At 43.1% G+C, this 14,428-nt stretch overlaps 2 protein-coding genes across 2 annotated transcripts; one reads left to right on the top strand and one right to left on the bottom strand.

The window, feature by feature from the left end:
- Positions 1-123: 123 nt before the first annotated feature.
- On the top strand, positions 124-7,236 carry hspa14 (heat shock protein 14). Its single transcript, XM_076721709.1, has 14 exons — positions 124-216; positions 1,139-1,219; positions 1,650-1,732; positions 2,212-2,260; positions 2,365-2,470; positions 2,571-2,661; positions 2,761-2,865; positions 3,149-3,310; positions 3,762-3,917; positions 4,378-4,480; positions 4,688-4,903; positions 5,006-5,170; positions 6,902-6,969; positions 7,046-7,236. The coding sequence occupies exons 1-14, from the start codon at positions 160-162 to the stop codon at positions 7,122-7,124; spliced, it is 1,521 nt and encodes a 506-aa protein (XP_076577824.1). The 5' UTR covers positions 124-159; the 3' UTR covers positions 7,125-7,236.
- A 134-nt stretch (positions 7,237-7,370) lies between these two features.
- On the bottom strand, positions 7,371-10,675 carry prl2 (prolactin 2). The gene is made up of 5 exons (XM_076721711.1): positions 10,562-10,675; positions 10,102-10,289; positions 9,588-9,695; positions 9,097-9,276; positions 7,371-8,295 (listed from the first exon to the last, which is right to left on the bottom strand). Exons 1-5 carry the CDS (start codon positions 10,581-10,583, stop codon positions 8,101-8,103), a joined length of 693 nt encoding a protein of 230 aa, XP_076577826.1. The 5' UTR covers positions 10,584-10,675; the 3' UTR covers positions 7,371-8,100.
- Positions 10,676-14,428: the final 3,753 nt, after the last annotated feature.

Genomic DNA, 14,428 nt, shown 5'->3' on the forward strand with positions numbered 1-14,428 from the left:
TCTGAGTTCAGAGTTTACATAGACGTAATTCGCTGTTATTCTGGGGAAAAAAATAAAAATAAAACAAACACAAAAATAAAAAATACCGGAAGTTGTTCCTGGGAGCGGAACTCGGGTCACACGCGCGTGGTCCAGCCCTTTGAGCTGAGCTCATACAGCATGGCTGCCATAGGAGTTCATTTCGGATATACGTGCGCTTGTGTGGCTATCTTTAAGGTGAGTTTCGCTCCGCTGAATCAGAAAGCTGCCTTTCCTCTGGTCGGACAGACTGTAATGGCGGGATTTGATTCCCACATCTCACTGAAACTCACGTTAACGTTAAGTCATGTCATTTGGGATTGCTCCGTCACCTGAGTCAAGATACAGGCGTAGATATCTTAAAGGATGTTCACCACTGCCAACCAGAGCTCTCCAGTAATTTCCCATATGTTTTGTCTTTAACAGTGCAGCCGTGAAAAGACGGTCTGCTTCAAAAATGTTAAAACAAGTCCAAACAGTAGAAACCAAAGCGAAGCTTTCCTGTAATGCATCTTTTACTATGAAGTTTTGTGTGCTCTAATGTCAGTTACTGATCACAGGGGATCTATTGTGCTTTAAAAATATAATGAAGTTGAAATGCAGTTTGGAACCACATCAGCATCACACATGCTGCTGGGATGCACACACTATGTATGTATATTCCAGGCCACATGGGTCTCTTGTGGCTTCCTTTCATTTGGATGTGATCAGAACACCTCCACATGGTGGATCTTGGCCAGATGCTGAAGCATTCAGTGAAATCTTTTCAACGTGAAGGAGCAGAGCTACTCCATGGTGAGCTCCTCGCCCTACCCCGCAGGGTGAGCCCAGCCTCTCTGTGAAGGAAGCTTCCAGCAGGGCACCATCGCCTCAGCCTTGGAGGTGCTGACTTTCATCCCTGCTGCTGGACCCCTGTCCACGAACCTTTCCAGTATACACCCCTTCCTCTAACACGTAATCACTTACTCTTCATCAAGGATCAAATGTCTCATAGTCACGGTCCTGGATCCAAGCAGCACCCGCCACACGACACCCTGAGGGACGCTGTCAGAATCCCTCTGAGTATATGAGTATACTGCCCAGCTCTGAGTTAAATGTGTGTTTGTGTTTGTGTGTTTAGGATGGGCGGGCTGATGTGGTGGCTAATGATGCAGGAGACAGAGTGACTCCAGCTGTGGTGGCCTACAGAGACACTGAGCAGGTACAACATACGCTTTACTTACTTTTCCTCAAGGACCACATGACCTGTGGGATGTTAGAGGGGGGCCACAAAAGCAGGGCCAATTGTGAAAAGGCCTGTCGAGGATGAACCAACAATCTGAACCAGGATCAGTGTGTTTCATACAGCTGGTTTGAAGCTGGTGTACAAAATCACGCACTGACCACATCAGTTAACAATGAAGAGAACAGACATGTTAAAACTGAATGTAACACAGCTTTAATCTGAAGTGAAGCTAAGGCTGGAAACTAAGCTGAGCAGGAGCAGGCCAGTCTGGAGGAATAGTGATTTAGGTCATGGAATTTATTTTCCATTGACAATGTCCCTCACCCAGGCTGTTAAAGATGGCTGTCACACTCTGCCACTTCCTGTATATTTCTGCTGCTTATTGACTGATATCTCTCCTCTGCAGATTGTAGGTATTGCAGCGAAGCAAGGACGGGTCCGCAATGCTGCCAACACCGTTGTTAAAGTGAAACAAGTGCTGGGGAGAAGGTGACACACTTAATTCTGTCTTCTTTGCAAATCTTAACACTGCAGTGTCAGATCAGAGAAAGTGGTTTTAGATGCGTATGACCATGCAGTTCTAGCATCCATGGAAAGAAATCTGAGGGGTCTACTGAGTGAGATCAGGGACAGACGTCAGCGGTTTGTCATAGACAACACTGAGGCTGCAGAGAAGATCTCAGGTGGCATCTGTCTGGAATTTCTCTAATCAAAGTTTAATCTGTGGTATCTCATATAACCTCATTTCTTAGGACATTTGGCTGAGTGCTGAGTCATTTAGGATATAAAGGACCTGTAAGCTGCAAAATTAGTCAACTGCTTCACTGATTTCATCATCTTCTTGACAAATCTGGTCTGTCAAGCAAGAGACCACCTGCACATGACAGACAAGCCATGTATAAATGAGTGAGACGTTCAGAGTGACTGATAGATTTTCATTCTGTCTCTCTTTGTGTCTCAATGAGCAGCTTTGATGATCCAGAGACACAAGCTCACAAAACACAGACCAAGTGTCAGGTGAGTCTAACAGACCCGTCTGTGCTGTCTGTGACACGGACGCCGCGCTCTCTGTCCCGGTGGAGCAGTGAACCCTCAGTCTGACCAGCGATTGTTTTGTTCAGGTGGTCAACAGAGAAGAGAAGCCTTATTATGAGATCACAGCGGGAGAACACCCGGAGTACGTCGCTCCAGAGGATGCTGCAAAGCTCATCTTCCACAAAATGAAAGGTAGTTTTTGGACAACAGACACTCACACACACACACACACAGAGCAAGATGCACGCTGTGTTATTAACTGTAAGTGCGTTGATCATTCCTGTTTCCACAGAGACGGCTCAGTCAGCTCTGGGCTCTGATGTCACAGAGGCAGTCATTACTGTCCCTTTTGAGTTTGCACATGCTCAGAAGCGCGCTCTGAGGTAGGCCACGTGACTGCTCACTGCACTGTTTTGTTGTGGGACAGCAAGATCTTTATATTGGAACCTTAAAGTGTGACGCTCTGCGTTTGTTCTGCGCAGGGAGGCGGCTGAAGCTGCAGGTTTCCACGTGCTGAGGCTGATCCATGAGCCTGCTGCTGCTCTGTTGGCCTATAACATTGGACAGGACTGTTCTTCTGGAAGGAGGTACAGCAGTGATGCTGCAAGCTGAACAAAATGGTGTCCTGTCTGTATTACATCATGGCAATACATAGATGTTGCCCTGTCACTACTTAAAATCATCTCTTCAGTTGTTGATAACTGGCACCTGCTATCCCTCTCAACATCGTGCTTTTAGTTTCATGCTCAGACTATGGGCACATGTCTCTGGTTTACTTGTTTTTCATATTCCACCTTGGCTTAACCCACTTATCTAAATTCCATCATTCCAAACTGTTTGCCCTCATCTTTATGTGCACTGTGTTGACAGCCACGTCCTGGTGTATAAGCTGGGTGGGACGTCCCTAAGTGTGACAGTGCTGCAGGTCAATGGAGGAATATTCCGGGTTCTGAACACCCACACTGACCACAGCATCGGAGGGGAGAGCTTCACGCAGGCCTTGGCCCAGCACCTTGCGGCTGAGTTCAAACGGTAGATCCTGTGCTTTTCCACTCTACTCATGTCAGTGAGGGAAGGTTAAATAACAGTAACACCTCTGTATAATGTAATACAGTTCAACAGCAGCACAAACTGCATCCTCTAAACTGATCATACAGTTAAATCGATCAATATAAACTGAACGTGAAGGGTTTTTTGGGGGGAATATTGTCATAGACTGCATCAGTTTTAGCTCATAGTACATAATAATCTGGGAACTAAGTGTGTTTGTTAGGCTAACACATTCTGTTGCTGTGTGCTGTAATATAAGTGGAGCTATGTTTGCCTTGTTGCAGGCAGCCTCTGCTCCCTGTGCCTGCACAGTGCTCAAGCTATAGCTCCCTGTATGCAGCCATATATCTGCACCCGTACAATGTGTTACATATGTATATATATGTGACCCTTCCAGCCATCCTCATGTTATTTGTCTGTGTTTGTCGCGCAGCACCTTCAAGCACGATGTGAGCAGTAATGCTCGGGCAATGCTGAAGCTGATGAATGGAGCAGACATGGCCAAGCACTCTCTGTCCTCATTGGGATCAGCCAACTGCTTTGTTGACTCCCTGCACGATGGCATTGACTTTGAATGCAACGTCTCGAGGTGAGCAAGCAGTTAAGATGACAGCAAGCTTGTGTTAAAAAAAAGGACATAAAAGATAAATAAGTGATTTAAAACACTGGAAACTGGACTATGATAGGACACTAAACATGCTGAATGCAGGATGGAATTAAAGCACACTTTCTCACTTGTTTAAAATAGGGATTTGTGTGTGTGTGTGTGTGTGTGTGTGTGTGAGAGTGACGGCTCTGGTTTGAACATACATTATTATCATTGCCTTCGTTGCATTGACTCATGAGTTTAAGTAGCCCTAGTTGTCGAAGTCAACAGTTCCAACTATGTGTCTCAACGTCTAACACTTCACCCCGCAGATGACAAACATTCAGTCTTCTGTCTGGAGGATTCCAGCTCTGATACTTCATGTAGGCATTAGCACATGTACGGAATCGATTGTCTGGCAGAGCTTCTAGTTGTCACCAAACATGACAACCTGTTTTCTCAGGGCTCGATTCGAGCTGCTCTGCTCCTCACTCTTCAACAAGAGCATCCAGCCAATCAAACCCCTGCTGGAGGAGGCGGGACTCTCCACCAGCGACATTAACAAGGTACGGTGTGCGCAGGAAGCTTACACAGCCATGGGTACCTCCATTTATGCTCCAGTGTTTGAAATGATCCAGCTGCAGTGATAGCTGTATGTGATGTGGATGAGAGTGACCTTTATTTTGATAGCGAATGTGAATGAAAGGAAATAAAAGCTTTGGATCCATCAGTGATAAATGCCACATTCTTGTCATGTGATGGGTTGGTTTTAGGTGGTCCTCTGTGGCGGCTCAGCCAGGATCCCTCGCCTGCAGCAGATGATCAGGGAGATGTTCCCTGATGTGGACCTCCTCAGCTCAGCACCTCCTGATGAAGTCATTGCTGTCGGAGCGGCCCTGGAAGCGGGTTTACTGGTCGGCAGAGATGGCCTTTCCCCTGAGGAAGAGTCCGTCACAGTGGACGTTTCTGCAACGGACATACTGGTCAAGGTATGCTGGTCAATTAAAAACACATTATATGTAAGTCATGTATGTAACTAGTGGATCTCTATCTGAAGAATTGAATTCATTCATTGTAATCTTTCCTGTCAGGAGGTGGATGACTCCGGGGCGGAGGTGTTCACTGTGCTGCTTCCATCAGGCACGCCCCTGCCTGCTCGCAGACATCACATCCTGAGTGGAGAGGGGAAGCTGTCCTCCTTCTGTCTGGAGATTTACCAGAGATTTGTCAAAGAGCAGCCAGAGAAGCTTGCTAAGGTATAGAAAAGCACTGACACGCGTCAAATGTTGAGCGACACACACCCACTGAGTTTGTCTTATCTTATTAATTGTCTGGTTTCCTCCACATTCGCTGGTGATGTTTTGGCACTCACATGTCAACTGTGATACATTTCAAAAATATTGAGCTGGGAGGGAAATCGTGGCACAAACGTGGTGAATAATGTTAACAATTTTTGTTATACTGGTTTGTGTAAAAGGTAAAGGTGAAGTAGAATAAACACTACTGTTCAAATGTTTAGAATCACCTGACACACAAGCTTGATTCAGTACAGTCACATGGCTGAGAGGACAACTTAGAAACTATGGACGATGTTGATGAAGGGTTTTTCATGGTTTTAGGTTATACAACCCAAATTTCCAAAAATTTGGGAAACACAAATAAAACAGAACGTGATCATTTGCTAATCCTTTATGACATACACTCAGCTGAAAACTGAGCAAAGACAACTTATTTAATGTCAGTCAATCTCATCCATTTTTGTAAATATATGCTTAGTCTGAACAGAAAGAGACTAAGATGCCTCTGAGCAGCACTTAAATAAGAATAGAAGAAAGCACAAGTTGTTGGTAAAAGAAACTGGAAGCTTAGTATCCAAATCTGTGCAGATTTAAAGAGGAAGTGCTTCTTGTTTCAGTGTCAGTGCACAATAATGCCTCTAACAGGTGTGTTGCTTCAGCAAAGCTTCTCTTAGGGGAAAGGAGTCACAGCAGTATTTTCCCCTGTCATGTAACACTGTGGTGACTTTGACTGAGTGGAAATTTGAATCATTTAATTATTCTTCTTCTGGGGCCCCAAACTCTTTCAAATGTAAATAATACACTTGTCGTCTGAGTTATACTGTTTTTATCTGTGTTAACAGTCATCACGAAGGAAAGAAGAACAGTATGTTGATCACAGGGTGTAGTGTTGTGTGGTTAAGCAGCTAATCAAGTGGAGAAGTGGTGATGTCTCCAGAAAAGTCTTGATTTTGTTCAGGAAAATTGTTACAAAATATATTTGTCAAGACCGTTTTTTCCCTGACAAAGACAGGATGGGAGGTGACTTCATTCAACAATGACTGTGACAGATCTCCGCCCACTATTGCTAAAAAAAACAGGAGGTAACAGGAGCCCTGAGATGTTCAGGATCAATTCCTGCATGGGGATCAATATGCAGGGAAATCTGTTTTCCCGCCTCAAGACCTAATAACGTTTGAGGGGAAATGAGGGCACGAATTGGACAGTGTCCACTCAAGTTCCAACAGCTTCCTGTTTCATGATGCGTCATCATGGCTACAGCTTTCAATGAAAAGTCACAAGCTTCATTATTTGGCAACACTTTGCGGAGCACATGAGGTGGATCTGGTTATCCTGCAAGGAGGAGTTAATAGCAGTATAGGGCTTGTAACTTCCTGTTGCCAGTAGGTGGTGCTGTGATTGTGACTGAACACTGGCGTGTGTAGAGGAGCTCAGGACTCCTCAGAGATCCTCAGAGCAGGAAAGAGACGGTCTTCAAGACGGCCAACCAGAACGACTTCAGGTTCAAGTGAGGATGGAGGAGCTGAATCTTAACTCTGATACAAATAATTCCCCGTTAATGCAGGAAATGCTGTAACTTCGAAACTGCAGCAGGTTTATCAAAGCTTATTAAGTGTCTGGTAAAAATGAATCATTACTTATGACGAATAATTGAAATTATCCATTGATCTGTGTGTGTGTGATGCATAGATCATCCTGAGAGACCTGCAGCCCAAAGAGGAGAACCATGACATCGACACCGTGGTGACCATGAAAAGGTAATCCACCCTTCCAGGATGGACACGTGGTCATGTGACGTGCCTGCTGTTCAGTCATTGTTTGTGTATGTTGCAGGGATGGTTCCGTTCATGTTTCCTGTGGAGAACAGAGCACCGGAAAGCCAGAGGTCATCACCATAGCAGCTACTTCATGAAGCCGCTGACCTGCTGTCCGAACGACACACCAGCACACACTGACAGTGCAATGGATTTGTTTTGTTTGTTTAGTGTTTTTTATCCCGCTCAATAAACAGTATCAAACTCAGACTGTGTGCCCAGATTTATTACCCTCTGGATGTCTGTACAATCATGGAATAATGCAGAATGCACCATAATCAAAGCTAATTGGTGGCAATATGCACATGGCAACACATACGTAAACTCATATGAGAATAAATGTTAGTTTTTGCTCATTCAACTTGTGTTTTATTTGTTTTAAAGCACACTCCCAGTATCTCATCTGTATAATTCAAAGTCTGCACACGTCAAGACTGCATATATACATCCCTATTGCAATTTTTTCAAGTCTGTCTCACTGCAGCGCTCACATGCTCACTCATCGTTGGTGCTCTCCATACTGTTAAATGATCTCCTACCATGACTGCTTTGTAAGAGATGCCAAGCAACTCTTTGCATTCGTATATGGTACAGAAGTGAGTCTTGTATTTAGTCAAACGTCAAAAAGTGTGAAGTGAACTAGCTGAACTTTGGGCCTCAAGGCTTTCACAGAGTGTGTCTTGCAACAGCAGCATTTGCATGGAGTGTCTCCTTTGTAGAAATGACAAAAAAAAAACATTGCATTCATGTTTCTTGAAATGTTTTATATGGCATTACTATATTTAAAGATGATGGCTGTTCTACAGGAGTCTATCATAACATCTATTACACTCATTCCATCCTCTCCACACTAACATCAGGCGTGAAGCAGGGGGGTGGGCAGAGTCTTTGGGTTCCAGCAGCACGTCAGTCAGGATAGGAGTGAACATACCTGTGTATCAGTTAACATCCCAAACCCTGCAGATAAAAACCAAAAACTACAGCTTTATCCGTGTAGTCCCTAAACGCAGCATTTCCGTTCCAACGTGCTGAGAATTCTGGAAGTTAAACACAGCCTCCATTGTTTTCTGGCCTTTAGCATCCGTACTCTGGAACAATGCGACACTTGAGGATCTTCAGGTAGTTCTGGACCTTGTTGGAGTCTCGGCGAAAGCAGTAGAGGAGGTCGTAGTCTTTCATGAGGCGCCACTCAGCGCTGTCAGATGGCAGCAGAGCCTCAGGGGAAGCCAGGCCGCTGACAGAGTTACTGATTATCCCCAACATCTGCATCTGGAGGAGAGAGGACACGCTTCAGCTCCACGTGGTTATAACAAACCAGAAGTGTTTCCGAGCACACACCACTCTCAGTGACATAAATGTGCAGGACAAAATAATGAAAACACCTGTCATAATAAGCCTCTTGATTTTTAGTAAGAAATATTTTCAGAAGGCATCTTTTTTATTATTGTTTTTGTTTTCATGAATTCATATTTCACCCAGTTTGAAAATCCACATAAAATCTAAACTATAACCTCACTGATTTTTATGAAAAATGTGTGTAGTCTGCTAAAAAAATACCAAAAAAAAAAAAAAAAAAGCAAAGAAAATCTTAGAATACAGGAAAAGCAGCTGTCAGCCGACCGTACATGTTGCTCATTAAATTCATATCATACATCTATTTTAAGATACGTCGGAAAGCTTAGGATGTCATTAGTATGTAACTGTCACACGCAGCTAAGTTACTGTTTCTATATGGTTCTTCTGTTAACCGTGTGGTTCATCTGAGGGTGAACGGTGGGGTCTGAATCTGCTGTGTGGGGTAACGACTCGGTCATCCGTGTTTCATCCTTAAGATTACACAACCTGACAAGAAACTACATCCCTGGAAGCTACATGAGACAGCAGCACGAGCATCTACCACACTGACCATTTCATCTGAGGTGCAATGCATCGCCACAGACTTAAAATTCTCTGGTCCTAATTGTCTTTGAAGCCGAATTAGAAATAATTTTACTCTTAAAAGAAACTGGAACTGAGTACAGGGTTCATATAAACCATTTCACTTTGGCATTCCTATAAAACACACATTACCTTCTCAGCCACTTTCTCCACACCTTTACGCAGCTCGTGCACCATGTCACTCATCTCAAGAGCTTTGTTGGAGCTGAAGTTGTTGAAGTCATGGTGGTGAGCCATGCTTTGGTGGAAATGCCATAGAGGATCCCTCCACGCCACCAGGAGCTTCAGAATCACCTCCGTCAGCTCCTCTCTCTACAGTGACAACAGGACACATGGAGCCATTAGATACGTGCAGTTAGAATGAAAGTCGCATTACTGAAAGTGATCAGAGGTTTGGGATGATGCAAGGATAAAAGCAAAAGGACAAAAACGACATATGTGAAGTAACATAAATAACACTTGGAAATGTAAAAATAGAAATAACATGCATTATGAAATCCATGTGTTGTCCAAGCAAAGGGAAATGCTGCGAAAGGATGAGACAGCTCTACACTCTTATTGTAAACATGATGTAGACAGGGCATGCCAATGAGAGGAAATAGCTTTCATAAAGGTTAATTCACCGCCATTCTCTGAGCGTTCTCTTTGCCATTTGGGGTGAGGATTGTGGAGGTGTGACAGTTGCGACTGACCCGGCCAATCTGATTCTTACTGGGCAGGAAGTACTGCTCCTGACAGGACAAACATGAATGCAAGAGTGAAATGTCGGAGGTCAGATGTGGTCTAAATGTCAACCGTGGCTAGAGTACAGAAGTGATGAATGAAGTAGTAGAACGGCCTGCTATTGCAAACAATCACAAATGGCTAAGGTTACGTATATCTTTATTGCCTATCTAGGATTTATCGCAGGACTGTTTGACTGCATTTGTTTTAGCTCGGTGTGCCTAATAAAATGGCCTCTTAGTGTGCATATGTTCTGCAATGTCCTGGTTGAGCTGTTCTTGTCTAATCGGTTAAATGATGAAAGAGAAACAGAGTCTATCTATCTATCTATAAAAAGAGCATCTACACAATTTGTCTACTTTAAGCTGGAATTTCTCCACAGTCCATATAACACATTTAGACTTGCAGACTTACAAACTCGGAGTGCAGGTCGTTTGAAATGCCGTGCATCCTGGCCGAGTGCTGGATGACCCGGTCAAACAGGTTAGCCAGGGAGAGGACGTGGCACCCAGCCTGGGCATTGGTACAGATGGGTGCTGCCCCCACCGCGGTCAGTCTGCTGCAGAACAACAGACAGACCAACACCAACCATTCCGTGGACACTAGGACAGACCAAAGAACAAGAACAAAGAAATTAGAGCCGCTATTGAGAAATTGAGAAAGCATCAACCTGAATCATATCTTATTCTCAGGAATCTGGTTTAAGCTCATGTCTTTAAAACAAATGGATATGTGTGTGTGTGTGTGTGTGTTTTAAGATGTTTGAGAGGCTGAAAAAAGGGGCTGAAATAAAGAGACAGAATCATGACAGTGAACATGAAGAGAACAGGACGGCATGCAGAGAGAGATTCCTTCATGCAAAGTTTGGACATACCTGATCTGATGTTTCCAGGCATTCTGCAGAGCGTGGAGGAGCTCCTGTCTCAGAGCAGAGGGTGCACAAGCTTTCCTGTTCAAAGACCCCCGCAGCTTCATATGAGGGTCCCTCACTGACCATTTCCCTCTTACACTTTAATATCAAAGAGAGAGACAGGGAGGGAGGGAGGGAGGGAGGGAGAGAGGGTGGGGGCAGGGAAAGAAAGGACAACTACAATGATCAGTAGCTGCTGTCCTGTCAGTCACACGTAAGGACTGCTACATAGTAAAATGTGTGTGTATGTATACACACACATTTTACTATGTGTGTATATGTCTATATATGTTCATATACAGTATACATACAAACCTGGTCCTTCACTGGACTTTTATTCATTCAAAATGTTTTTATTTGTTTGTTTATTTAGGACCAATTTGCAATTAGAATTTACAATATAAAATGTTTTCAGTATCTGATAATAATTGCTATCATTATTATTATTTCAGTAAAAAAAAAACCCTGCACTTAAGCAAGCGGAGCACTAAGGTTCCTTTGTGTCTATGTCCTGTGCTTGTCATGTAGTGTGTGTGTGTGTGTGTGTGTGTGTGTGTGTGTGTGTGTGTGTGTGTGTGTGTGTGAGTAAGACTATCACGTCTCATCAATGAAGTAACCCAAGGCGGTTTGCGAGAGCGATGACATCATCAGCGTAGGACGTCATTCCAACAGAACGTCACTGGACACATTTCACTCATCACACTCAGCAGGCATCTCAGTACCTATGATTAATGTCTGTGTGCCCTCCAGCTGGAGGAAAACATACAGACCATTAAAAAGGTCATTTAGAGCACCGCAGGCACTGACAGGAAGAGAAGAGGAAGCTGATGAGTGAGCTTTACAGGAGCTCAATGACACCACGGGGCAGCGCTAAATGAATGTCATGTAGTTTAGAAAGTCAGTCGAATGACGTCAAGTAATTGTAACCTGGATCAGTTCATCTCTGTTGTAGGCGGCTGACTCACCTTTCTGCGTGATGGTCAGGCATCATTTGGCTAAAAGAAACATTCTCATCCAAATGCAAAGATTACCATCTGTACAGAAGATAAATACAAAATACAGAAGGTTCAGTAATTTATAAAGTAATTACTGAAAGTGTAAGCAGATGTTTTCTAATGATCAGCAGCAGTGATGAAAGAAATAGCTTTAACAACATTAACTGTGTTAGTATATGTAACTGTGTGTAGCAGAAGCTCTGAACTTCAAGGAAACAAACAAATGGACATCATGCTGACAGTTTACGCTTCAGCGTCTGTTTAAACACTGACGTCAATATATTTTGATTTCTGTTCAATAGTATTTATTGCCATGATAAACTGTAAATATACATAGCTGTAGAGGTACACCCTTCATCCGGGGCTTAACCTCATGCTTTGTTCCCCGGCAGCAAACATTTTCAATATAATTTCATTTCATTGCAATATTCACATTTCTCCTGTCTTATTACCAAACAACAATGTTATTACGTCCCATGATTATTAAATAACCATTTTAAAAGGTTACAGTGTAATTTGTTACAAAGTCCATATTAAATATTCCTGATCCTCATCTTCTTTCTCTGCTCTTACATATTTGTCCTGGTGTCTGTACCTCGTAAGTATTTCACTGAATGAATGTAAGTAGTTTGCAGCCTGTAACATAAAGTTTTACCAAAACAAATTGGTTGGACAAGTCAACCTAGTAGAGGTTCTAGATGTAAAGCCACGAGATTACCAACGCCATTAAAATACAGTACAATGTGTGTGAAGTACAGATGAATGAATCACAGTAATCTATCCAATAGTTAGTCAGTCAAGATGTTTCCCTCTGGACAAAGTGTTGGACAAACCAAGACACACTGCCGTCTCCACAGCCTTACCTCACAGCTAATCTAACCCTGCATGTGATGAGGCATGGCAGGAGTCTCCTGCAGGAGTCTAAATATGCATGGAAGAGCTTTGTGTCCACTCCCTGGATTCACCATTAGATCTGTGATCAGGGAGCTCCAAACAGCTTTAACGAAGACATCCTGCATACATTCCAGGTCGCGCAAACACTGAAGTCACCTCTGTACACATTCACGAGCTCCTCCCGGCCATCCACACACACATACACACACATACTGTACACGATCCGAAGCTCGTTCATTCACACGCTCATTCACAGGAAAACTCTTTCAAAGGACAGGTCTGTTCAAAAACCCGACTGCACATCATAATGACATTTTTTCCTGTTACTTATTATTACAGCTGTTTTTCTGACACACATATTGGTGTGTGGATGTGTACCTCCTTTGCGCTATGCTCACACAATTCTGTGCTCTTTATGTAGTTTTTAGCTTTTAGCAGGATACTTCTGTTGTAATGAGAAAGTTATTATACATACTATCAGAGTATCTTGTTATAGTGAGAAAAATATCTGTTTAAAAGAAACGGATTTTCTTGTCACTAAGAGAAACTGAGCAGATTTCCTGTGGAGGGCAGGGACAGCAGTACACTGCCATAGGTGCTTTACTCAATAAAAGTTTCAGTGATGACAAGATGCTGGTGCTCCACGTGACTCTGCTGCACGTTCACACACACACACTGCCATAATACACTGGAACAGTGTTGTTGGGCAGATGGTCTCGTGTTGTCATATTCAGGCTGACCCGCAGAGTAACAGGGTGACTTGCCCACAGGCCAGCACCCTCAGAGGCTTTGGCCTTTCACTTTATTTTTACGGCACAAAAGCTTGTCCTGTGGTGACTGACCGGCAACTGAAGCCCCATATTAAAGGAAAGTTTTGTTCTTTAACGTTTGGTTTAGACATCATCAGCAGACTGTCATTTATACATGCACTGATAAGGCTGTAATTTATTTAACTACCATAGTTCATTTAGTATCATGTATTTCAGATGAGACTCATTTCAAGAATTCCTTTTTAGCTGATACAGTTGAACAAGGTGGTCCACGAGGATGTCACCATCTGGAAGAGGAAAACATTTTTGCTAATTCATCTTCAAATTATTTTTAGTATCTAACCTTAGTCAGCCAGTCTACTTGTAAAATAGACCTGACTTTGATGGGAGTCTGAAGGCAGACTATGAATGGAGACACTGCGGGCTGGGCTGACTCTCGCTGTCATATTGAAATTACTGGCTGTCACTTATTATGTGACCCACGCAGTTTAAGTTCTTACACCGCTGGGTAAGAATCACACACATGGATAATCAGATTAGGCTACTTACGTTCAATGCAGACACGCCCAGAATATAATCAAAACTCACATACTGTGCATGTGTGCAGGTGCTCCCACAATTCAAGTTGTTAGTCATGTAGTTAGTGAGTTAAACAAGTCAAACAAAAGATAGACTGATGAAAGCTGTGATAATCTACATCCAAAAGTTAAGATGTGTAACATTAAATGAACCGAACCGATCCCCTGGGCAGCCTTCAATCCATGTTCCTCCTTCAATCCATGAAGAGTGCATAATGGAGCAGACCAAGACCAAGCAGATTCAGACCAGATCAAGAATGATATCTCAATCAGATGCATTAATGAATCAATTAGTGGAACGACAAAAGAAAAGTGGATGAAATCTTTGAGATTAAACATTCAAATAAGTCTTAAGACAGCGTTCAGCAGCAGAGAGGGACGGGAAGCCAAAAGAGATTATCTTTTTGAATTAAGATATCACAAACATGTTGATGGGAAATCCTAAAATTTGATCTAACACTAAGTATTCCTATTAAATCTACGGCATGGACACAATATCACATGGAAAGTGTTTATTTCACCTGTTATTTATGATGAAGGAAAGGAAGATATTCTGGAGAGGAGGAGCAGAAGCAATGCCATTTTTGTGTGGCT

The sequence above is a fragment of the Chaetodon auriga genome, chromosome 22, assembly GCF_051107435.1.
Source record: "Chaetodon auriga isolate fChaAug3 chromosome 22, fChaAug3.hap1, whole genome shotgun sequence".
NCBI lineage: Eukaryota > Metazoa > Chordata > Actinopteri > Chaetodontiformes > Chaetodontidae > Chaetodon > Chaetodon auriga.